Here is a 25,837-nt window from a genome sequence, read left to right as displayed (position 1 = left end):
TTTTATCTTAGCTGCTGCTTTACACATGGACTCATTCTAATATTTGTGGCTATTCTATGGACCGTGGAGAGTAGGATTAAATGAACAGGACCAGCATTTGAAGGAAAGCAAGTAGCTCTGTGTTAAAAAAAAAAAAAACATAGAAGAGGGATTACAATAACTGGGAGTATAGCAAGTACTATATAAAATCTTATCTCTAGGAATCTAAAGAGAGAGTGTACTGTATGTTCAGTACCTGCAGTACTAAGTCCCCAATGTTCCCCCGTCCCCGGCAAGCCCATCTCCTTATCCTGTCTCCTATCTGCATAATATTTTGGCTTTTCTCAGCATTGGCCTCCTACAGTTACCAAGGAAGGGGTCTGCAGACTCTTGCTGGTTTCATGAGCACTGTCATCAAACACAAAGAAAACATCAGGTTTGGGAAGGCTGAACTGCATTAATCACGTGAAAGCAATGGGTATGCTTACACTCACAAACATACAGCTTGAATAAACACCATCGGGGCATTCAAGAAAGATGGTGACTGGATAGGGAGTTAACTGTTGTCCCCTTCACAGTCCTGAGGGAGATTTCCTGTCCCTGCTGCCACGCTCTCAAGCTGGTCTTAGCCCAGAAGTGAACTTGCAGGGGCTCCATGGAAACTAGCTCTCCGGGCTATCAGTCCTTTGACGATTCCTAAAAAGTGTGAAAGAGCTAACTGTCCTTCTGCATGCACTGCAGTCTTGATTGCTCTCACAGTGGCTATTTGAGTTTCAAAGTACCAAAATGTTAATTGTTGTCATATGCTATTTGTGTAATCTACAGACAGCTGCTGAGATTATAGAGACAAAACAAAAATAATGGCAATTCTGCTGCAGGGGCTACAAAGCAGTTGCTTCCATGGACCATCTCTCAAACCCTGAGACTTTTAAAGAAATGAATCAGATCCCTTCTCTAGATTCAGAGCTTTCCTAGCACTGGCATGGCCTCTTTCTGAACAACTGATCTCAGTTAGCAAGATATTATAATGACAGGATTGAATTAGAAAGGACTACGCAAGCCTTCTATTCTTTGTCATTTTACATTACTTCAGCAATTTACTGTGGGGAACTGTGTCAAGATGGCCTGTACCTAGGCACTTCAACCATTGAAAATACCCAGAATAAAATGAAACCAACATTTCTCATTATTGGTATATTGTGCTGTGAATGTTTATCATACGTGTTGGCAGTGTTCCAATGTTCAGCCTGTTTTGCCTTAGTTTTTGGTTGGGATTTAGAAAAGTTGGGAGTGTTCTGTTATTAGTCACTGATCTGTCAGTCATACAAATTATTTTAACGGGCTCAATTTAATTTCAGTATAAATACATTTATTTTACTTATTATGATGGCCTAAACCAGCCGTTCTCAACCTTTTGACCCTTGAGGAACCCTTGAAATATTTTTCAGGTCTCAGGGAACCCCTGCACACTCAGGCTCAAATATAGGCCAGAAGTTACAAAATTATTAGTTTCATGTGTAGGCCTGTATATATGCATTAACAGTGTTCTTAAACTAAAAATAAAGAATGAACCGTACCTCTTTAATGTGAAGCTACTTTTATTAGAACAGCTATAACAGGCAATTTTCACCCTGTCTCTCACCTTCCCTTTTTGGAAAAGGTGGTTGAGAAAGTGGTTGCATTGCAGCTCCAGACGATTCTGGATGAAACGGATTATCTGGACCCCTTTCAGTCAGGTTTCAGGCCTGGTTATGGGATGGAATGGCGTTGGTCACACTTATGGATGACCTTTGGCAGAAGCGGGATGGGGGCAGTGCATCCATCCTGGCTCTTCTTGACCTCTCAGAGGCTTTTGATACCATCGACCATGGTATCCTTCTGGGACAGCTCGGGGGTTTGGGGGTGGTCAGTGTAGTTTTGCGCTCATTTATCTCTTTCCTCCAGGGCCGCTCCCATTCGGTGGTGATAGGAGAGGAGAGATCTGACCCTCGACCCCTCCATTGTGGGGTGCCGCCAGGTTTGGTCCTCTCTCCTCTCCTTTTTAATGTCTACATGAAACTGCTGGGTGAGATCATCCATCACCATGGGATGAGGTATCATCAATACACTGATGATACTCAGTTATATATCTCCTTCCCGGGTGAAGTAAGTGATGCCGTGACTGCCCTCTCCAACTGCCTGGGGGCTGTGGGGGGCTGTATGGGGAACAACAGGCTTCAACTGAACCCTGGTAAGATGAAGTGGCTGTGGATTGATGGCCCCTCGGTTTTCAGGAAGTTGTCATCTTTGGTTCTGGATGGGGTAGTGTTGCCCAATTCAGAACCAGTGCGGAACCTGGGGGTCCTCCTGGACTTGTGACTCCTGCTCGAAGAGCAGGTGGAAGTCGTGGCCAGGAGGGCCTTTGCACATCTTTGGGTGGTGCGCCAGCTACACCCATTCTTGGATTGAGATGCCCTCTGAACTGTCACCCATGCCCTGGTCATCTCCCATATAGACTATTGCAACACACTCTACATGGGGCTACCCTTGAAGAGTATCTGGAAGCTTCAGCTGGTCCAAAATGTGGCTGCATGGACAGGTATTGGTGCTGTAAAATTGGCACATGTAACACCGCTGTTACGTGAGCTGCATTGGGGACCAGTCTGCTTCCGGGTCCAATTCAAGTTGCTGGTTATTACCTTTAAAGCCCTACATGGCATGGGACCAGGGTACCTGAGGGACCATCTCATCCCCATAACATTGACCCGCCCCACCCGGTCAGGCAGGGAGGGCATGCTACAGACCCCATCAGCAAAGGAATTTCATCTAGTGGGGTCCAGGAGGTGGGCCTTCTTGGCAGTGGTGCCCACCCTTTGGAATATTCTGCCCCTGGAGTTGAGACAGGTTTCTTTGCTCCTGGCCTTCCGGAAGAATTTTAAGACCTGGTTCTGCCACCTTGCTTGGGATGGAGAGAGTAACAGCTTCACCTGGGGGTGGTTGGCGCCATAGCACCCCCTATTGATTGTGATTCCATCTCCTCTTGGATTTTACATTTATTATCTTATTTATATTTTTGGATTGTAATTTTAGGTCTATATGTTTTTATTATACTTGTATTGTAAACTGCGCAGAGTCCCCCATCGGGAGGAGATGGGCGGTGATATAAATTTAATAATAAATAAATAAATAAATAGTAACAGAACCTTGCAAGTCTAATTGTGCATACCTCCTCCCCTGTCTTATACTTCTGTGAATTAGGGAGGTGTCTATCTGAGCTGCTTATGAATGCAATCTGTTTGTTGTGGACTTAAAAATATTTTTCACCCACTGTCGCCCTAATAACAGATCTTGCGTATCTCCATCAAGGTCATCTTCCTTACTCTCTGCACAGTTGCCCTTTCAGCCCTGGAACTATTTTAAGTGGAAGCTAAATGGCCATTTGGAAAGAGGACTGTGCTAGGGATTGGAATCAGAGGGCTCAGTGCTATGAAAAGAGATTTTTGGCAAGTACTTTTTCCTTCTCCACTTCTGCACCAACCAAAAATATGTTCTCCAGACAATTTTAAAAGTTAGTGTCTTTTTTTCAGATTTAATTACATCATTCATTACTAAATATCTTCCAAGTACTTTAAAAAAAATGTTGGCTACTTATTGCTGTTTCATTCCAGAAAATGTTCCAACTTTGACTCCTAGCTTGAAGAGACTCCCTCACAAAACACATAAACTTCATATGACAACTAAATTCTATTTTTCCCCCAATTATAATCTGACAAGTGTAATTGTTTCTATAAAAATGCCAGGGGCAGAAGGGATCTGACTTAATTCATAGCCCTCTGGGTCTTTGCCAGCAGAATAGAAAACCACGTGAGTTTTTGCCTGTTTTTTAAAGCTCTTTGGACCTTGCATTTCAGTGTCAATTTCCCTCCAGATACTAAAGGGACAGTTGGCTTGTTCTAGAAGTCAGAAGACACCAGGTAAGAAGTGTCCCTTCTCTACTATACTTTTTCTCTTCAAACCATACCTGAAAATCTATGGTCAGATCATTGAAGTTAAAAGAAAAAAAAGCTTAGAAGGAGCAATGGGCAGCTCCTGTTTGATAGAAATACAGCAGGCAACAGTTCTATTTCTCTCTTGCACACTCTCATTTGCTGTGCTTCAGTTTAGATTGTAAAGACAGCATGGAGAAAGGATTATAACCCGTTTTGTTCCACTCAGAATCTGAGCCCTCTGCAGCTGTTCTATATAATTAAAAAAACAGACAGAGCTGGTCCCAAATTTCCAGAGTTTTGGCTTAGTTAAGTCCATTCCATTTTTTTTTTCTTTTGCTGAAGCTGGGTGCATAATTGCTTGCTATAATATATGGAGATAACTGTCATTCACATCTACTAGCAGCAGCCTGAAAAAAAGTATTGCAAAGTGTGACAAGTTGAGATAACAATGATGCATGAATAACACAGCCTGATATTCAAGCTTAATCAAAAGCAGTGGAAGTACGACAGGAGCTGCAGAATCCTTTCTTGCAGGCTGCTTTATTGAATACTTCTATATGCTTTTCCTCTTTCTCCCCCGTCTACCTGACATCTTGGTCAATCAATATTTATGTAAATACAGTAATGAGTGGAACCTTGAATTGTTAATAGATTTAATTGTATGCCAGTATGTATTTCATATTTAAAAGTACAAGACAATAAAATATGTTCTGATGGTCACCAAGGGACCATCTTTATATTGGCCCCAGTCCAACACAGCATCAAACATGGTGAAGTCCACTGAAAGCATTAAGTGTAAATATCAGTAAGTCCCTATTGGAGAGCAGCCAATAAATATTTTTTTAGCTGGAGTAATTTAGCCTTCAAGTTTATTTGAACTATAGCTATTTACTGTGTACTTTGCATTCATTAGTCTCTCCTCATATTTCCAAAGCTGAATGTAAATGTTCCATTTAAGTAATAGCAAGCAAAGAATAGATATGGGGTAAATGCCATTTGTATTTGTGGTTATTTGAGGTGTACAGTTTTCTTTGCCTTGGTGTGCTTTGGTTGGCCACTCCCTCCTTCTTAGCATTTCATAGGTAATATCTATCCTTCAATCCACAACTTGAATAATCAACAGGTCTTCGATGAATCCATCCATAGTAAGTATAACATGTTGGTAAGTGACATAATATCAGGATGTCCTGTAAGTCGAGTTCCAAAAAGAAAACTAGGAGAATGGTGCATCACAGTAACCCTATTCATTCAATGTGTGCAGACATGAAAGTGGATAGAAGAGTATCCCTGACCCACAATCTTGAGTGTCAATGGCAGTGAGAGTCTATATGTGTAAAAATTGCAGGGTTCCTCCCCTGCGCATAGGATCTATGCTCTCTATGGGCATGAAAATGACAAGAGCAGCAGGCATAATACCCTTCCCCTTTAATGCGTTCATTCCATTTATCTTTCTCTCACTGTTGTAGTGATGGAATTGAAACTGTTTTTTCTGATTTAGTAAAGCTGGCTGCACAATATCTCCATTGCTCAATGGCTGGGTTCAGACATCACATAAAGCCATGGTTCTTTTAACCACTATTCGTTGTGTGATCCATTATGTGTCTGTTTGCATAAAACACAAAAGCAAATTAAAGTTTTCATACCCTGCAGGTCCCTTGACAGGCTATATGTCTGTGTTTTTCCAACTTCTTTCCACCGGTCTCTTTGTGATTAGCTAAAGATGTCCAGAGTTTGAGGTTCAAGTCACATTGGTTACCTGCAAAATCTGTTAAAGGTTGGAAGGGGCAGAAAAGAAAGGAATTGAAACTATCTGTGTAAAGGGAGAGGGTCCGAGCTTTTATGAAGCAAAGGTTCATGCTTTAAGCATGGCTTCAGTGCTTTTTTTTAATCATGGTGTTTCTGGCAAAAGCAGGCATCTTTGCTTGTTGAGTGCTTTGCAGGTGTAAAGGAAAAATATTAATAGAATTTGTTAAAAGGAAACTCCTAAGATAATAATAATTTCTTCCCATTATTAATATAACAAATTGGCAAAGCTACCATCTTGAGATAATAACATTCTATAGAGGTCCTTAGAGGGGACGCGGTGGCGCTGCGGGTTAAACCGCTGAGCTGTCGATCGGAAGGTCGGCGGTTCGAAACCGCGCGGCGGGGTGAGCTCCCGTTGTTAATCCCAGCTCCTGCTCACCTAGCAGTTCGAAAACATGCAAATGTGAGTAGATCAATAGGTACCGCTTCGGCGGGAAGGTAACGGCGTTCCGAGTCGTCATGCTGGCCACATGACCCGGAAGTGTCTATGACAACGCCGGCTCCAAGGCTTAGAAACGGAGATGAGCACCGCCCCCTAGAGTCGGACACGACTGGACTTTACGTCAAGGGAAACCTTTACCTTTACTATAGAGGTCCTTAGATTTGAAGGAGAGATTTGGGTTGGGTTCCCTGCTCTAGAAGAATTCTCCTGATCATTCTGTGTTGTAGGAACCATGTCAAAGAGAGTAGCAGTTATTGGTTCTGGAGTGAGTGGGCTGACATCCATCAAAGCTTGCCTGGAAGAAGGCCTTGAACCCACCTGTTTTGAGCAAAGCAGCGACATTGGGGGACTATGGCGATTCACAGTAAGTAGATAGGATATTTTTAATTGCTTTCTTACAGAAACAAGCATAATATGCAGGCAAACATTTGAAAAATTGGAGTATTGGAATTCCCTTAGGATTTTTTCTCTTCAAAGCGGAAAGGATCCTACACAGATTATTCCTCTAAATCTGACAGCAATCTTAGGAAAAAATGTTGTAGCTGTGTAACATCTTGTATGAATTGAATTTTGCAGCCAATCTAGCAATTTTTATTTCTCAGGCAGCATTCTCCAGGGCATCTGTAGACAGGATGGGTCAAAAAAGTCAAGATGGCCACAATTGCATGATTGAACTCTCACTCTTTTTATGTGGAATGCATGTGTGATATATATAAAAAAGGTGTTGAGCTCTCGCCTGTCAATATAACATTCATTCACAACTGGTTACTGAGAGCCAACCAGGCGTGGTGTAATTATTTATTTATCTATGTTTCAAATTTCTATCACCGCCCATCTCCCCCCAAGGGGGACTCTGGGCAGTTTACAATAAAATTGTAAAATGTTAAAATGTTAACTATGTAAAAACAATTAACGTTATACATACTGTGTGTGTGTGTATACACACATACACACACACATGCTTACAATTGAATACTATCACTAATATTAGTTTGGTTATGGGATGAGCCTTTAACAAGGTTGAACTAAAGACACCTTTGTGCATAGCATGAAAAATCTAAATGAATGTTCTCCCCACATCCCATCCCCAGATGAACTGTATAGTAGTAACAGTTCCGTTTCTTTACAGTAATTGATTGATTATGCACCATTAAGTCATTATTGACCCTTAGCAACCACACAGATAAATTTTCTCTATGATGATCTGTCCCTAACCTTGTCTTTCAGGTCTTCCAATGATGCCCTCATCGCACAGTAACACTTGTTCAAAAATTCCCAGTAAATGATCCCCCGCTAGGCAGATCCACCTGGAGCACTACTAGCATAATAATATTGCTTCAAGATGAGATCACTTTTCATTTTCAGTGTTACAAAGATTTGATGCATCCTTCTCAACATTACAACTCAACTAATGTCCTAGTGTTTAATCAATGCCATTACTATTTTTACTATTTCAGCTTCTCATCCAGAATTGAATGTGACTAATTGATTGTATTCTATGAGTTACTTCCTGCCTAGTGTGCTTTTTAAAACATTTTCTAAGATCACTAGGAATACTATAAGTAATCCTCCATATTGTATCTAAAATAAGGCTCTTACTTCCTACAGTTGAAAGGCTTTCCATTTGAAGGAAATAGATTATCTTTTGAATGGCCTACATGTTTTCCATACATCAAAGTCTCACTTAACTGCTGAAATATTTTTTGCCTAGCTAAATTAGTCACAGCTCAGATTTTGGCAGTCTTGACTGTGTAGACTTGGGCAGATTTGGTTATATGTTCATTGGCTATTGTTTTTCTTATACAAAGAGTACAGATAAATAAATAGATATGAGCAATCAGCTCAGATCAAAAGTTAGGCCTGTGGTCAATATTTGTTTAGAATTCAGAAAAAAGCCTAGGTCTTGTTCGTTGTCAAGAGCTGATGTTATAGATACTAAAGAATTACAAGTTATACATGGTGGGATTTTTTGTAGAAGATATTGGAGAAAAGGTTCTTTTTATATTCTTTAGGAAAATGTAGAGGACGGAAGAGCAAGTATCTACCGGTCACTCACCAGTAATTCCTCCAAAGAGATGAGCTGCTTCAGTGACTTTCCAATGCCGGATAACTTTCCAAACTTTCTACACAATACCAAGTTCCTGGAATATTTGCGACTCTATGCAAAGCATTTTGATCTCCTCAAATATATCAGATTCAAGGTGGGTAGAGCTGAATTCCCAAGTGGCCCATTTGGCCTCATCATACAAGCACTGTTTAAATCAGTGTTTCTCAAACTTGGCAACTTCAAGATGTGTGGACTTCAATTCCCAGAATGCTGGCTGGAGAATTCTGGGAGTTGAAGTCCACACATCTTGAAGTTGCCAAGTTTGAAAAACACTGATTTAAATATAAGAAAATGCAAAGCATCTATATAGTAGCAGTAAGCTTACTGTGTATCTCAGAGATATGTGGGCTACAAATTTATAGGTGTTGTATATCAATTTACCAGCTTAAATAAACCAAGACAGCCCCAAGTAGAGTGAAGTTCAGTAGTCTGTTACAAAGGTAAAATATGTAACTGAGGGAAAAACCACTTTCTCTACATAGAGGGGCAGTTAGTGAACTAAACAGAACTGTAAAAGGCATCCCTTTCATGCCATATTTGGGTTCCATCAACCCTAGGCACTGGACTTGAACTCTGAAGGAGAGTGCAACCCTGTCCATCTCTGGTTGCAAGTCTCCATCCTGACTGGTCAACTTCCCAATCTAAAATAATTCCATTTAATCTAGCCTGATCTTCTGCTTGTTTCAAAGCCACCTCAAAACACAGAGTTGGAGCGTTTGGGTTTCTTCAGTATGGTGAAATTAACAATTGAGGCAGAAAAAATAGAACAGCACACTGATATTAGTTTAGCCTGTTTGGTTTCCAAGAAATTGTTGGACTACAGCTTTCATAATCCCCAGCTAGTTTAGCCAGTTGTCATTGGTGCTGATGCTTTCTCCTATTGGAGGTTGGTAACTATCAATGCTATTTCTGCTTGCAATATTATTGTACTGTATGAAACAAGGATGCTGCATTTTTGCCAAACCATGTACGTAGATTTTTCAGCCAGGATGTGTGCTTTGTCAACACTGCATTTCCTTGAACCTTTCCTTGTATAACTAATTGAAATAATTAATATATATGTGTCTTAAATATTATATATGTGTCTTAAATATTCTGATTTCCTTGTCTTGATTATATACACAAGTTCCCCATGTTTGTCTGTTTTTGGAGGACCATCTCATTTTGTAGATGCTCAACCAATCTTATTCTGAGTACTCTTCTACAGTATGAATGAATATTTCAAAGACTTCTATTCGCTCAATTAGAGAACAGATAATACAATTGCCCAAATATTTAGATGACATCCATTAGTACAGAAGGTCCCAAGCTTTCTTGGTTCATGCCCTCTTGTATGTGTGTGCTCCTTCGAGTCAGTTTTTGACTCCTGGTGATGCCTGGACTAGGTCCAATTTTCTTGGCAAGGTTTTTCAGAAGTGGCTTGCTGTTGCCTCCTTCCTAGGGCTGAGGGAAAGTGACTGGCCCAGGGTCACCCAGCTGGCTTTGTGCCTATGGCAGGACTAGAACTCACAGTCACCTGGTTTCTAGCCTGATGCCTTAACCACTACACCAAACTGGCTCCCTCATATCTCAGTAATTTTTTGACAGTGCCCCTAGTGGTTCCCAAACTGTGCACTGCTGCAAAACTCACTCTCTGCTTCCTCCAGTCTCCAGGGAGAATGATTGATGGATTTTTTCCTCACTGGCAGGTGACACACGGTGGGAGAGGAGACAAAGCAAAGGGAATCCATCTTAATTTGTTCCACATAAAATCTGTAAGGACAGTTTCAATCCATCAGCCTTGTCATTTCTCCTGGCTGGAGAAATGCACATCAAACATGACCATGAAATGAACCCCCAGAGTTGTCCTTTAACTTCTTAGCATTCAAAGAAGCACGATGGTGAAGCAAGCCATTTTAGCAGCCAATAACTACTGTATATAACACCATGTCCCTTCACTGGTTTTGTATCAGTCTCCAGTTGTCCATGTAGAAAAATGCCAAGACTTCTCTACCACTGGCCAGTGGAATGTGACTGTGGAAAAAGATGGAAAGCAAGAAGCATTCACCTTTGATGCTGTCATGATCTGTACAGGACACCAGATAGAAGCATATACTCCACTGAATTCTTTTCCTGGTATGGTTTTGCTTAACAGAACATTGAAGCTCTGAATATTTTTCAGTTGTTCTTTACAAACATTTAGAAAATGCACATTCTAGTTAGAGTCCCAGGACTGGGGATGAGGTAAATTCAGTTCAGTCATAGAGACCAATGAAATAACCATGGTTCATGCTAGAATGCAAAGTGGGGTTGATTATATCTTTTAAATGGTATGTAAAAAACAGAACCTGACTCCTTGCTTGGCACACAGATGCACTTGGAAATGGGAGGGAAAATGTGACAGATGTGAAAAATATAATCAGAAACAGTATTTTACTCAGCTTTTTATATTTAATTATAGTTTTGCTGTATAGGTACAGCATTTATCAGGGAGAACGAGGCAAAAAACACTTTTCTTTATATTCCTGCTTGGGATTCATGATTAAGAAAGATTTCTTCTCTTGCCCTCGATATCTATTTTTATCCCTATGTCATTACTGATGTATCTTTTTATCCTGAGCCTAAACAAAATGAACTAAGTTACAAATTTTGCAACGTACCCTTTATGCCCAGTTGTGCAAACAAAATGATGAAAGCAAATCATGTAATAATTTGTTCCATCCTCTTTATTTTTATAATATCTTAGCAAGTCCATGTTTTGAACTCTTTGAAGAAGGGACAAATTGGAGAACATTTAGAATGAAACTATACATGGAGGAGAAGGGAAGGTGCCCCTTTTCTTCCTCCTATTTCCCTATCCACAATTGCCTGCTACAGCTGACCCATCTGCTGCTCAGGGGAACTGGGCATCAGGGCTTTGTTTCAAGTTTGGTCCTTAACATGTCATTGGGATAGAAGACTATCAGTTCACACATGACACGGATCTCTAATCACATTTTTAAAAAATTATTTAGAAATGAAATGCAAGTCCTTCCACAACATAGCTTAAAGCTATATTTTCACTTTGTTTTTCCTCCCTCAAAAGATAAGGGGATTGTGTGAATTATTCCCTTCTTTCTAGAACTGAACTAGTCAAAAGTAACCCATGCTTGAATATTAAACCTGAATCCCACAAAATGTAGATTCCAGAATCTGATATATCAAAACTGATTTTCGCAGCCTGAAGTCCTTCTACAAGTACTATAGTTCTGCTTTGCTTCATGGCAGGTTTTGAAAAGTTCAAGGGGAATTCATTCCACAGCCAAAATTACAAGGATCCAGAAGGATTTGAAGGGAAGACCGTTGTTATCATTGGAATGGGAAATTCAGCTGCTGACGTTGCTGTGGAGATCTGCAAAAAAGCAAAGAAGGTAAAGGTTGTTTGGAGAAGCTTATAATATTTCAGATGCGGTCTTAAGATTTTGCAGCAGGCCTAGCTTAAACATGAAAGTAGATGACTCAACACCAAAAGGACACCTCCCCCTCAAAAACAGGAAGAAGGGAAGTGAAAAGGATACAGAAAAAGATGGGTATACAAATGTAAAACTTCCATGCCCTACCCCTGGGTTTTTCACAAAGACAGATGGTTAGAAGGGATCCTTGAAACAAGAATAATATGAAATTGGAACATGTATGATCAATTTCTTACAAAAAAAGAAAGATTCAGTATTAACCTGCTTTTAGCCTATTTTTGAAAATCAACGCTTATGTTTTGAGGTTCCAGAGAGATGGCACAGCCCACTTCTTCCACCCTTCCCTACAACTTTTGGCTGTCTGCATCACAGAGTTCTCCCTCTCATTCTCTGAGGCCTGAGTTTTAAACTGCCCACTTTCTCCTTTAGAGAGGGTAGGGCTGAGGTGGATCTGTCTGCCTTGCCTGTCCACATGTTTCTGGCTCTTGCCCATATGCTTAGATGAAGATCTTCATTCCATTTCTGGGAACCAGCTGTCAGTCTTGAGATGACTGAAGTGAGCAGGGGAGGGGGGCAGGAGAAGAATGCTTGGCCACTCACTACAGAAGTTCTGAAGACTGATTACATTTTGGTGATAAAAGTTGCATTTACATGCATACAGTATGTTACATACTATATAAATAGCTGAGCATAAGATGAGAGGTTTAGAGCATTAGACTCCAACAGATTCATATTGCTCATCGAATCAGTTTTCTCTTCTTCAGTACAGCTCCAACCATTTGCCCTGCTCTGTCAAGTGTGGTAGTGTGTATGTTTGTGTGTATGTAAGAAAGACGAAGCATTGCCTATTGCTTCTTGAGCCACTGTAGGGCTGTCAAGCCTACACAAATCCAGATTGCCACTACCTGGTAGTAAAGAGATATAGTGGCCTTCTGGATTTTCCTGCCCATATCTCAGAGTCATCTGGGTGGCAGGAGAAGTAGAAGAGAGTAGACTCTTTCCTCATAAGTTCTCCAATTTCATAGATGAGCTAAAGAGACACTCACCCTGCCCCCACTCCTTTTCTTGCCACCTCCTACATGGCTTCATTAATAGCAGAAAAAATGGGGAGAGATGTCTCTTTCCATGCCAGCTCCATGGGAACAAAGACCCAACAGGGGAGAGCCCAATTTTCTAGGATGACCTTGGAAAGTGGAGAACAGAAGGGAGGGAGAATGTCCAAGCCAGCCAACAAAAATTTGGCAGATCCCAGCCTGGTGGTCTCATCACCAACATCACTGAGGAGTGTCATCACTGACCATTCATATGGCATGACATGTGAAGAAAAGAGGGAATTACTATAAAACTGGAACAATAGAAACAAATGTAAGCTGCCACTGATTTGGCTTAAGATGAGACAAAAACAGCATCATGAGCATATGTCCTCTGAAAATGGTAAGTTGGGTATATTCATGTTGTGGTTAGAGGGGCCCTTTGTCATGTCTTGAGAGGCATTGCCACAGAGCACCCCATTTAAAGCTTAAGAGTCCATATTTATAGAGTGGGAAAGAATCTTGTGGGATCATCATGTACCTATACTCACATGTTTTAGTAGGTTATGGAAAAGAAAGTTGATTTCAGGAAAAGGATAGCTTCAAAATAGAAATTTAAAAGACCTTCAGCCCTTCTCTTGTGGTTATATAGGTGGTCCTCAGCGCCAGGGGAGGCACCTGGGTGATGAGTCGAGTATATGACAATGGCTATCCTTGGGACACCATCTACCACACTCGCTTTATTAATTTTATCCGAAGTTCTGTCCCATGGTTTGTTTTGAAATGGATGACAGAACGGAAGATGAATCAATGGTTCAATCATGAAAACTATGGCCTGGTGCCTCAAAACAGGTATGTGAGGAGAAACACATAATTATATATTTGTCCTGAGTCTGTCACTATAGTTGTTGCAAGCTATTACAACAATCTCTTACAAAGTTAGTAATTTAACCTTGAAGCTAGTTAAGGTTTTGGACTGTGCTGAATTTGCCTCCTGCACCATTCTGCAAAACCAAGCAAAATTGAATCAGCATGTTGCTTAAAATAGATTTTTATAAGTGAAGTTAAATAAACTGTGACATTAAGTCCCTCAGTGTTATGCTTCCATTTATTTCCATTTTTAAAAACCACCTTGCAATTTTCACTTTCAGACTCACATATTATCTGTAAAGATGTGTGACTTGTTGTGTCTCCTTATGGATCACTGTTGTTGACTTGCTGTCCTCCAGTCACGGAATCAGCTTAGAAGAGAGAGTCCTATTCCACAATAGCATCTACCCTTGAGATCCTTTTCATTCCTGAGGTATCACTGTGCTGGGTGTTTTTACAATGCAATATGAGGACACTTTAATGAATACAGCATGGTGTCTACTGTACTGAACATCCACTCTGTTGCACACACCATGCGTAGTACTGTAATTGAAGGAGAACAAGCAGAATTTTAAAGGTCACATTTTATCATATACTTTTATAGCACAAGCACATGCACAAGCCACTTATTTAAACAATTATGACTCTGGGGGACATACAAGAATTAAAACCAATAACAAAAATCACCAGGCCAAATAACAAATGTCTGAAGTTGCAGAAAACATTCCAACTCCAGGAGAGAAAAGCACAATAAAAACAAATCAACAGCAGAGCTCACTCAACACCCCCTCCCTGTCCCCACCCCAAATGCCTGGGGGAACAGCCAAGTCTTTACAAGCTAAGAGCCTGCAGGAGAAGCAAGTGTGGTATCCTTTCACATGGTTTCTTTCAATAGTCTTAATTGCAAGTGTATACTGCAGCTTTATGTGGGAAGTCAGGCCTCCAGTAGAGTCCAAACTGTCCAGCTTCCGTTTTCAGTGTTTTTTTTTTCTTTTAAAAAAAGGACATTAACAACATCTGCACTTTCTCAGGTATGTACGGATGCAGGTTTTTAAATAAATGGCTTATTCATACCTATGCAGGGACACTGAGAAATATCCTTTTAAAAATGTCTGTCTTTCCTACAAATCCCTCCCACCCCTACTTACAAGATTAAAGTGGGAGAAAATGTTGCAAAACAAATTCTAGAGCTTTGAAGTTCCTCATATAAAGGTTATAAATTCACAAGATCAGAACACACATAGTGCATGGAAATCAATTACAAAAAGGCTATTTTAAAATTAGTTTGGAAGAAAAATGGGATAGTGTCATCAAAATTTAGTGGGGAATGAGTTATGCTACAGAACTGAGGAGCGATATTAGTGTAGATTGGCCACAGAAAACCAGAATGCATTCTTGAGGGAAGATAACCTTGTAGCTACAAAGAACAAATATACTTCTGGGAAATGCTCTTCTATTCATAGAATATGACAAGATTGAATTATACAAAGTATAATTCCTCCTATTGTCTTGTGCATTTTAGGTACTTGATGAAAGAGCCGGTGTTCAATGATGATCTACCAAGCCGGATCCTATGTGGATATGTGAGTGTGAAACCACTTGTCCGGCAATTCACAGAGACCTCAGCCATATTTGAAGATGGGACAGTGGTGGAGAATGTAGATATTGTCATCTTTGCAACAGGCTACACTGTTGGATTCCCTTTCCTGGACAAGTCAGTCTTTGAGGTGGAGGACAATCGTGTCCCACTATATAAACATGTTTTCCCTCCTCATCTGGAGAAGCCAACCGTGGCTATTATTGGTCTCATCCAGCCCCTTGGACCTATTATGCCCACTTCAGAATTGCAGGCACGCTGGGCTACAAGAGTCTTCAAGGGTAAGATTATAAAGAAGATGGATACTTTATATAATATGATACCAACAGTGGGCATCATGACCTACCAAGTATGAAAGGACAACATCTTGTCTTAAGAAGCTTGAAATCTAAAATTTGACACATGATAATAATAAAGGGAGATGAAGGAGGTAACTCAAGGTAATATACATCACTCACTCTCCAAAAGAAACCCTTTTCCTTGCAATAATCTTGTGAGGTAGGACAGGCTGAGAGATAGTGTACAGTTCTGTATCATTCTAAATCATTATGTTTTTGGCTTAGTCCAAATAAACCAGAATTTATTTTAGGTCAAGAAGCCACAGTGTGAAATAATGGTTTGCTGTTGGCTTTTTGATAACAAGTGCAATTTAGAGGTCCACCAGAGATGCAGCCTTTTTGCTCTAATCCTTAATCCAGTTGGATTAAGCTAGTGATGGCAGAATAGTGAGTTCATGGCTGAAATGTGAAGCAGAATCATTGCTACTATATGCCAGATTTGAGGCAGTTATGTAAGTGTTAAAGGAATAAGGGCAAAGAAGATGGGACAGTATGGATTCTTTTAGTGTTTTAATATCTTGGAGATAGATATTGAGCCAAGGAAAGGAAAAAGAAAGATACATAAACTGTTATTAGCTCCTTCCAGTCATAAAAATTGAATAGGCTTTGGCCAATAATACTGCCAGGCAAGAAAAGACCCTTGATGAGAAAGGGATCTGTTCCTTTGTAAAACAAAGTGTACACTGAAGTTTTGCAGAAGTGATTATTATTATATGCTCCTTAAGTTAAGAAACATTTGTTTTTCTAAATCCCTTCTCAGGGAAACAACTTCATTAACATGAACGCTGGCTAAGATATAGAATGGCTGGTTGGTGGCAGCTTCTGCTTCCCTTTGCAGCTTGCCTACTTCACATAGAAGCCTGTGTCTTTCTCCATGTTGTACACCTTTAAAAATAAAAGAAGATGAAGAGAAGGAAAAGCAATCTTCAAGGTCTACATTTTTCAGACTTTTTCAAGCCATGGAACCTGTTAGTTAAAATTTTAAAAAAAATTGCTCAATAGGCAAAGTTTTAGTGATGGAAAACTGGCTGAATTTGAGTGAACTGCTTTTCTAAGCCTTCGTCATGGAACCTTAGGTTCTACAGAACAGAGTTTGAAAAACCCTGCACTAAGACACTTTACATTTGCAGACCCAGAGTACAGCAGGTGTACTGAGGAGCACTTAAGAATTACCTGACCTATGGTTTCTATGTGAATGATCTTCAATATGTTCTTTCTTGAGCAAATAAATATACCCTATTGACTGGATCTGATTGATTCACCTGATCCAGTATCTTTTGCAATAATCCCAACTGTAGTTTTCAGAAAATCCTGAGGTTATTTATATATTTATAAAATATCTTAAGGTCTTTGGCATAGGCACAAACATGCATTGCCATTCTTCCACTTCTTAATAATCTATGAAATACCTGAGTAGTTGGGAAAGGCAATCTATTGTTCTACGGTTGGGCTTCCTTAAAAAGATCAGCAGTCATATTGGCTCCAATCACCACTCTGCCTATTGGAAAAGGCAGAGCCCAGGCACATCAAGCCCTCCCTTATACCAAGAGACAGACAAAGAACCCACCTCATTACAGTACCTCAAATAAGGATGTACTGGGATGAGCTCAAAGGCCTTTCAGAAGCATCATGAGAAACAACACTCCAGAACCTTGAATTGATCAGAACTGAAGAAGAGCTCTGCCAGATCCAGCCAACAGCCCATCAGGTCCACATTATTATACAGTGGCCAGAAAGATACATTTAGGAAGCTCAGACAGTGGATTGGGTTCTTCCACAGCTGCTCCCTAATATTTATGGTATGCTGCCTGTGATGCAGGAAGTAGTATACAACCTTCAGGATTAGAAGCCATTGATAACCCGATTCACCACAAATTTGATCCACTTTTAAAACCATCTAAATTCATGACCACCACCCAATGCAAGTGAATTTGACAAGTTACCTGTACATCAGCTAAAGTAGTAAACGACAGCAAAGGGAGGAATCAGGGTGACTGGTGCAGCTATACAAATTGGATTCCTAATTGTCCAGGAAGTTGATGGACATTGTGTGTATATATGTTTGGGTATGTGTTCATCATTAGAATATAAAAATATTGTATGGTTGCCCTTTTAATCCTCAAGCCCCCGCCCCCCAAATCCCATTCCATCATTGAAGCAGTGACTTTTCGTTTATTTGATTCTAAAGTTCACTTTAAGTTGTACAAAGTCATTAACACATAGAACATGGGAAAAGAGAAGGTGATTAGAGGAAGTGATAGTAAAACTTTTCTCTGCTGTTGCCACCCACTTTACTTGCCTTCTCCAAGAAGAGTAAAATATAATTTCTGTATATTACTTATCAAAATTATAAGAAAAACTAGATGACAATGATGGTGATGATGATTACAAAAACAATAGCAGCCACACCCAGGACTTCACTTTACAGGGTAGTCCTCGCTTAACGACCACAATTGGGACCAGAATTTTGGTAGCTATGAGAAGCAGTCATTAAGCAAATCCAACCCAATTTTACAACCTTTTTTGTGGCAGTCATTAAGCAAATCACCACTGGTGTCAAGTAAACCACGTGGTCATTAAGTGAATCACATGATTCCCCATTGATTTTGTTTGCCAGAAGCTGGCCAGGAAGGTCAAAAATGGTGATCACGTGCCCATGGGACACTGCAACAGTCCTAAATGCGAACTGGTTGCCAAGCACCCAAATCATGATCATGTGACTGCAAGGAATGCTGCAATGGTTGTAAGTGTGAGGACCAGTCGTAAGTTGGGTTTTCCAGCACCATTGTAAGTCTGAACCATCGCTAAATGAATGATTGTTAAGCAAGGACTACCTGTACTGAGAAGGAAAATAGGATTCCATCTTTTTGGAGAGGGGAAAGGAGATTATAAACCAGTTAAGCTTGTGTGTGTGTGTGTGTGTGATGTAAAACTGTGGAATGGTCTGTACTGAGAGAGCTATCCTGCTGTAATGTCCTCTGAGGAGCACAAATGGCTTGTTCAGACCCAAACTTTATTTTTCCCCCTAGGGTTAAGCCTCCTGCCTTCAGAGTGCGCCATGGTGGCTGATACCATTAAAAGAAATGAGAAGAGGATAAAGTGGTAAGAGAACTCTCTTCGGCATAGGCATCTGTAGAGAGGGCAAGGGGCAGCAGGTAATGAAACCTGCGTTGTGATGGTTACAATGCAAACATTGTCCATTATATATTTGCAGGCAATATCATCATACAAGTAGAAAAGAACAGAAATTGCCTTGTGACATAACAGCACACATTTTGACATTTGGGCATCAGTGTGGTTAGGACTGGATAGTTATATTCATAAGGAACATCAGGCCTCCTTATTTTGGAGAAAACTCCCCATCTTATGGAGCTTCCCAAATGTGAACAAATTTGACAAGACTAAACATGAAGATGTGTTATTAATCCCTGCTACAGATCAGTGGGCAGGTTTTTTTTTAATAGTTTAACTTGAGAGAAATCCATGCTTCGGCCATGGATTGGGGTGTAAAATGGGTGTTATTAAAATGTTATAAATGTATTTATTTGTTCTCTATGAAATAATTAAGAATGTTTCCGTATCAATAAATGAAAAGCCAAATATCAGCAGCTTATGCAGAGGATTAGTGAGGGGAGTTGGACAGTAGCAGTGTTGTTTGATTTTCTTGCTTCTATAGCTATCACCTAGAATTTTGTGTGGTGACTATTTCTGTTCAGACATAAAATGCTGCAAGGAAGAAAGAAAATACAAAATGTAAGATTGAGGGTTTTTACATTTCGGAATAGTCTGGTCAAATGGTCAAAACATGGCATTTCAACAGCATTACTTTTAATAACATTCAGCAACCTTCTAATTCACTTGATGCTGAGCTTATATGGAGAGTGGGAGGGGTAGAACTGACAATTTGCTGTTGGAATGGGAATAATTACTTCCAACACGGAATTGTAACTCCTCTCAACTTCTGTCTCTCTATTTCCCCCACCCACAAAGGTTTGGCACCAGCCGCAGTCAGTCGATCCAAACAGATTTCATTGATTACCTGGATGAGCTTGCTGTAGCCTCAGGAACAAAGCCAGATCTATTCCAGCTGCTGCTGCAGGATCCCATTCTGGCTTGGGCCATGTTTTTTGGACCCTGTAACCCTTTCCAATTCCGCTTGAAGGGGCCAGGAAAGTGGACTGGAGCTAGGGATGCCATCCTCACCCAGAAGGAGCGGATCATTAAACCCACAAAAACACGAGTTGTGAGCAGCTCTTCAAACCACACTCCATTCTTCCTGCTCACAGTCCTTGGTCTCCTTGGTATCTTGGCTGCGTTTTTTCTTTTCCTTGTTCAGCATTGACCTCCACCCTATATCCCATCAGTGATAACTGCTTATATTTGAACCATGCTTTCTATTACTCCCACGATCACCACTGCAGGCTTACCTCCTACACCTTGGTTTCTGCATGCTCACAAACATGGAAGAGGGTGAGTGAGCTTACAAAGAACTTCCTGGGAAATTATGAACTAGGAAGAGGCATGAAAGTTGGAGGGATTCAAGAAAGAGACACACACACATTTTTTTTAGGCAAGGGAAGTAAGCAGGTGTGCATGCCTGGTGCAGCTTTAAGGTGCTCCTACAAAATGCTTTCCCAGGGACTTTCCAGTACAGCCTGGAGGGGGCCTTCGTGGCAACTGATGAGGGAAAAGTGGGGGCCAGGAACTCAGCCTGCCTCTGAGACATTTCACTGAAAATAATTGCAACAATTACCCCACTTTCATTTCCCCAGAGGCAAAGAGGGTAAGGCCCCCAGCAGTAGGTGCAAGAATGTAGCCCGCTACTTCCCCTTACAGAGCTGGGCCCTTTAAAAAGTTAATTTGTTGTTTTTAGGGTTAAGGGCCTAATGGTGGATATACACAAACTGAAAAGCTTCAAGGAAACAAATATAATACTCTCTAAAACTGGATAAAGATAGACTGCAATAGCAGTGTGAAGAACATTGACATTACCCCCAATGCCAAAAGAGAAAGTTTATGGGATGGTAGTATATCAATCATCTGTAATGTTGCAGAGCAATGAGGAGGCATCAGCTTACCACAGGTATGTATAGAGCAACTTTCCCTTCCCTGGGCACCTTCTAGGTATCTGGAGTTCAGCTCCCAGAATCCTCTAGCCAGCAAGGCCATTGCTAAGAAATCTGGACACTGAAGTCTATCCATCTGAAGATGCTCAAATTGGGGAAGACTGGAAGGTCACTAGTAGCTATTGCACAACAGATAACATATTCACAATTTTGGAAAGGAAGAACTCCCCCCTGCAAAATATTCTACTTCTGGGGGAAAAAAAAAGTCCTGTTTAGGAATATTTCCAAAAACAAGAACATACTGCTTGTAACATGACATCAGGAGATATAGAACTTACACCTTATAGGAAGTCATGTTTTCTTCCTAATGCATAGGCTTATACAGAAATATTTTCAAAATGAAGTTTTCATTGTGATTACATCAGTGTTAGCTGTCCTTTAATAAATGTAGATAAGATTTCCTGTGATGTGCTCAGAAAGGAAAATAGGGACCAAACTGCATGAAATAACTAAACAGTGACATTTCAAAATATCATATTACAATCTATTTTCTGTTTTTCTCTGGTTCCTTTTAACATTAGATAGCAGTGTAAGTTGCGTTTCATTCTTGAATTTAAAAAAGGAGCAAATTTGCATTTCATACTTGAATCAAAGAATGCTGACCTGAACATGTCTGTCAATGTCTCAAGGCAGAAATATACATCCCATGAAATGCTGTGATATTTTCCTATGGGGCCTTGCTTAAGGAGCTTAGGTTTTTATGTGAAAACTGCTGTTATGGTTTGTGTAATATAAAGTATGGCTTAATGTTTTATGCAAATCCACCTAATTTGGCTTTATATAATAAACCATGGTTAAAGATCTTTTACTTTTTAGCTGACAGAGTACAGTATGTATTGGGAAGGGAAAATTTAAAGAGGACCATTTTTCAATCAGCTTCGCTCAGAGAATTTTCAGATGGTTGTGCAGATCAAAGTGACACCCCCCCGCCAACAGATGACACTATAACCTGAAGCTTATGTTTCCCTGTGCTTAATGGGCAGTCTGTGCCCTACTAGGAGTGCCATAGCTGGCCTGCCTCCCAGTCCAAATTCTCCCATTATAGCAGGGCTGGCTGGACTGGAAAAAGGAACCGAATATCAGGAATCCTAACATGACAACTTCAGTAGTTTTAAGGAGACTGAGATCAGGCATTATGGCGAGCAAAAACATGGGTGAATCATATTTTTTCCTCTTTAGTTTCTCTGAAAAGCTATTACTGGCCAGCAGCCAAATGCTGGCTAGCTGGCAGTTCTCTGGGCATTGCTATTGCTAAAAAGAATGAGTGCTAATTGGCTGAAAGTTCCTTACAGATAAACATGCCCATCCTCGCTGTTTCCCAATTTCCAAAAAGATCTGAAATAGTCTGATGTCGCGTCACGCGACCAGTCCTTCGCCCTTCGGTCTATGGGATTCCCTGGGGGGGAATGAGCCAACGATTCCCTCGCAAGGGTGAGGTCGAAAAAACAACGGTAGGCACAGGATTCTTTTGTGGCGAGTGACGCTACATCTCAGGAGGTTGCTGGTACTGCCTCCTGGGCCACGCCCCCACCTCCTTTTATTCAGCAGTTCTATCAGGGCGGGGGAGTGAGTACAAAGAGAATAGGGAAATACAACTCATGCCCTTATAAGGGAATATACAGCATTCTGAGGCTACGTGAGAGACGTACAATCTAGCTGTGCAGTAATGGAGTCAGGTTCGTCACAATTCCACCTTTTTTATTTAATTTTGTTCCTCCCCCAGAGGGTCTGAGTCGGGGAGCCAGGGACTCTTCAGTCCAAGGAGACCCATCCCAGCGTCCTCTCTCGGGGGGTAGTGTGACCGGGGGTCCTTGTCCATTTCCGATTCACTATCGGAGGACCATCCCAAGAGTGGTGTTTTCTCCATACCTACAGCAGTGACCAGGTGTTGAACAGCAAGCTTTGTCTCGGATACCTCTGAGTCCAATGTATGAAGTCTCTGCTTTAAGAAGCGGAGAACGCGACCCAGCACACAGGGGCCTATGGTGCATACGAGAATCAATAACAGGAGGGGCCCCAACAGAGCGGACAACAGTGTGGTTAGCCATGGAGAAATGCTAAACATATTTTGATACCATGACATGGATTGTTGGCGCTCCAATTCCCTTGTTTTTAAACGGGAATTGAGCTCTTTCATAGAGTCCAATACTACTCCTGAGTTGTCGGCATAAAAACAGCAGTCTTCCTTTAGAGCAACACACAGTCCCCCTTGTTTGAGGAACAGAAGGTCGAGACCCCTACGATTTTGCAAAACCACTTCGGATAGAGAGGTAAGGGAATCTTGTAGCGCCACAATAGATTGTTCGATGGCGCGAAGGTCAGTGTCAATGATAACGCTAAGGTGACGCAGGTTCTGATCATTGACAACAAGGGCTGACACACCAGTGGCGGCTCCAGCCGCACCTAAGCCCAGTAGGACTGATAAAGTTACAGCAGTCACTACTTCGCGCTTAGCCTTGAGGGGATAATGAGGGGGCTCTAAAATGGAGAGAAGTTCGTCAGGGGAATAGATAGAAACCTTGGGGAGTAGGAGCACCTGAATACAAAAGGCGTTAGTTTGTAACAAGGTATCACCATATACACATGCGGTGAGGCCAGAAGAACATGCCCAAACAGAGTTGTTCCCAGGGATAAAGTATTGCCCTGTCAATCGGGCAGAGATATTACCAGAGGTAGTGTAGAGTACACCGTAGCCACCATGGCCGGTGTGACCGTTGATGTTCAAGCGATTTTTTGGAAGATAGAGGGCACAGTGATCATGAGAAGAATTAAGGCAATATTGAATATAGTTAGCAGGAACACGGCCAAGGCAGCAGCCCTGCCCTATTATAGAGGTGATAGTCAACGTGGTGTTTTGCCAGCGGCAGGAGGCGGCTGAGGTAGAGTTTCGGATAGGGTCAGGAGAACCGACTGCTTCATAGAATGGTGGGGAGGAAGACAAGCAAAGCCAACATCGAGATGTGTTAGAAGCGGTGTGAACAAGGGAAAAGGAGGAGTTAAGAAGAGAGACAAGGGGGTTTTTTTGTTTGGTGAGGGGTTTAAGAAAGGTGGAGTGAATGTCGTCGGCATTGGGCCCAACAGGTGGGGACTGAGGGAGAGTGACCTGTCGTTGAATGTAGAATATGTTGCCGTAATGATACCCGGGCCATCCGGCATATATACGACCTCCCCATTTTACACCTGAGTCCCAGGCATTCCCCTGAGCTTTTCCTGCAGCAGTGAATTGTACAATAACCGGATTACATCTATTCCAACCCCCCTGTCCTGCCGCATTCTTTTTGGTTGCGGTGCACCTAATGTCCTTTCTCAACCGAGTGAGGGTGATGTAATCAGTCTTATATGGAGGGGTCCAGTAGATGTAGCCAGTGGAAACGCAGGACCAAGATTTGCAAAAGTAATCTGCTAAGCCTCCGCAGTCGTGCACGTGATCAGGGCTGGTGTCATGTCCTGGGCACACATACAGGGGATACCTTTTAACGGTGGAGTGGCTGGGCTCTGGGAAGCCGTCCAGCCTCCTGTAGGCTGTCACTCCTAAAAGCATTTCTGAAAAGTCAAAATACAGGTTAGGGAAACAAGATATAATTGGGCTATAACAAAAGGAGGTATTCAGGATCTGTCCCAAGGCATCGCGGATTGTCCAGGTGATATTGTAAGGGCGATGCGATCCCTGGGCGTCAAATGCCAGTAGGCGTCGTCCCTGCCAACGGGCGGGCTCAGGAAGGGAGAGTAAAAATAAGGTGAGCGTAAGGCGAGATGAGGTGGCGAACCCCTTAATTAATTTTGTTATTTCACAGTGATATTGTCCTAGATCGGTCAACTGTACGTTGGTGATAGCAAGGGTAGTTTGGCGAAAGTGATAAGTGATGGAGTAGGAATCGCCATCTTGGAGAAGGGTGTTGTTGCGGAACCAGCGCCAGAAGGTGCCTTTTCTTTTGATGGGAGAGCGTTGAAGACATTCCATGGCGTTGGATGCTGAGCTGCGGCCAATGGTGGCAGGGTAGCGTAAACGATGGGTTCGAATGAGAGAGGTTGTTTTAGGGTTCGTTGTGAGGGGAGCAGAGATGGAAGAGAGATAACAGAGAAGGAGGGTCAAGAAGGTGCTTGTCAGGAGGCTGCCCATGATATGGCCGGATGCAGCGAGCAGGAACCCAGAGCACTCGATCAGGTAGTTGCACAGCAGCGTAGCCTTTTCCCCAGGTGACGAGTTGCGCAGGGCCTTTCCACTCAGGGCTGGGCAGTTGCCTAAAATAAACAAGGGGACGGGAAGAGGGAACTACTGGCTTGGAAAAGTGTCGAGATGCAGCCGTAGCAGGGGGGGTACCGGTAAGATTAAGGAAATTCAAGGTAAACAAGGTGAGATTAAGGATATTTTGTAACATCGGGAGGCTTGGGGGGCCTAAGGCCTTTTTCCCCGTTTGCCGATCAAGGGCATTCTTTAGGGTCTGGTTAGCCCTTTCCACAATAGCCTGACCTTGGCTGTTGAATGGTATACCGAATCTGTGAGTAATGGACCACTTACGGCAAAACTCAGCAAAGGGAGTGCTGACGTAAGCGGGGCCATTGTCAGTTTTCAAAGTTTTGGGACATCCCGATGTGACGAAAGTGCGAATACAATGATTGATTACGTTTTTCGTGGCTTCTCCTCTTTGCAAAGTTGCCAGGATGAATCCCGAATAGGTATCCACAGATACATGGATATACTTCCAAGGTGCAAAAGAGGGATAATGAGTGACATCCATCTGCCATGTGTCACAAGCATGGACACCCCTGGGATTAACTCCCTCAGGGATGCACTTTGCCTGCAAACTGCAGGTTGGACATTGTTGAAGAATGGCGGTAGCTTCTTGATATGTAATGCCAAATTGGCGCACCAAGGCTTTTTTATTTTGATGGAAATAAGCATGGCTGTCCCCTGCTGAAAGCGGCGGAGGAAGAGGGGAAGAGGCCATAATTTTGCAAGCCTCATCTGCCATGTGGTTGCCTTCGGACAGGAAACCGGGTAGCTGTTGGTGGCTTCTAATATGCGCTACAAACAAAGGGGATGTTCTGTCCTTCAGGAGAGTTTGAAGCTGCAAAAAAAGCGTCATGAGAGAGGGGGGGGTAACAGGGGAAATATATGCATCAAACATGGCCACAGCCATT

The 25,837-nt window shown here is 41.8% G+C and overlaps 1 protein-coding gene across 1 annotated transcript; it reads left to right on the top strand.

Moving 5' to 3' along the window:
- The first annotated feature begins 3,858 nt into the window (after positions 1-3,858).
- LOC134493778 (dimethylaniline monooxygenase [N-oxide-forming] 2-like) lies at positions 3,859-21,494 on the top strand. Its single transcript, XM_063298550.1, has 9 exons — positions 3,859-3,932; positions 6,423-6,559; positions 8,208-8,396; positions 10,255-10,417; positions 11,549-11,691; positions 13,417-13,616; positions 15,157-15,512; positions 18,599-18,671; positions 19,560-21,494. Exons 2-9 carry the CDS (start codon positions 6,428-6,430, stop codon positions 19,909-19,911), a joined length of 1,608 nt encoding a protein of 535 aa, XP_063154620.1. The 5' UTR covers positions 3,859-3,932; positions 6,423-6,427; the 3' UTR covers positions 19,912-21,494.
- The last annotated feature ends 4,343 nt before the right edge of the window (positions 21,495-25,837 follow it).

The sequence above is a fragment of the Candoia aspera genome, chromosome 3 (genome assembly GCF_035149785.1).
Source record: "Candoia aspera isolate rCanAsp1 chromosome 3, rCanAsp1.hap2, whole genome shotgun sequence".
NCBI classification, from domain to species: Eukaryota; Metazoa; Chordata; class Lepidosauria; order Squamata; family Boidae; genus Candoia; species Candoia aspera.
Note: the sequence above shows the minus strand (reverse complement) of the source record. Positions and strands in the feature narration are given on the sequence as shown.

What these genes read in the sequence shown, in the direction of transcription:
- LOC134493778 (XM_063298550.1), top strand. Translation starts at nt 6,428, where the DNA reads ATGTCAAAGAGAGTAGCAGTTATTGGTTCTGGAGTGAGTGGGCTGACA. An exon ending in TCCACTGAATTCTTTTCCTG is followed by an intron (nt 10,418 to 11,548) that starts GTATGGTTTTGC and finishes GCTTCATGGCAG; the next exon opens with GTTTTGAAAAGTTCAAGGGG. An exon ending in GGCTACAAGAGTCTTCAAGG is followed by an intron (nt 15,513 to 18,598) that starts GTAAGATTATAA and finishes TTTTCCCCCTAG; the next exon opens with GGTTAAGCCTCCTGCCTTCA.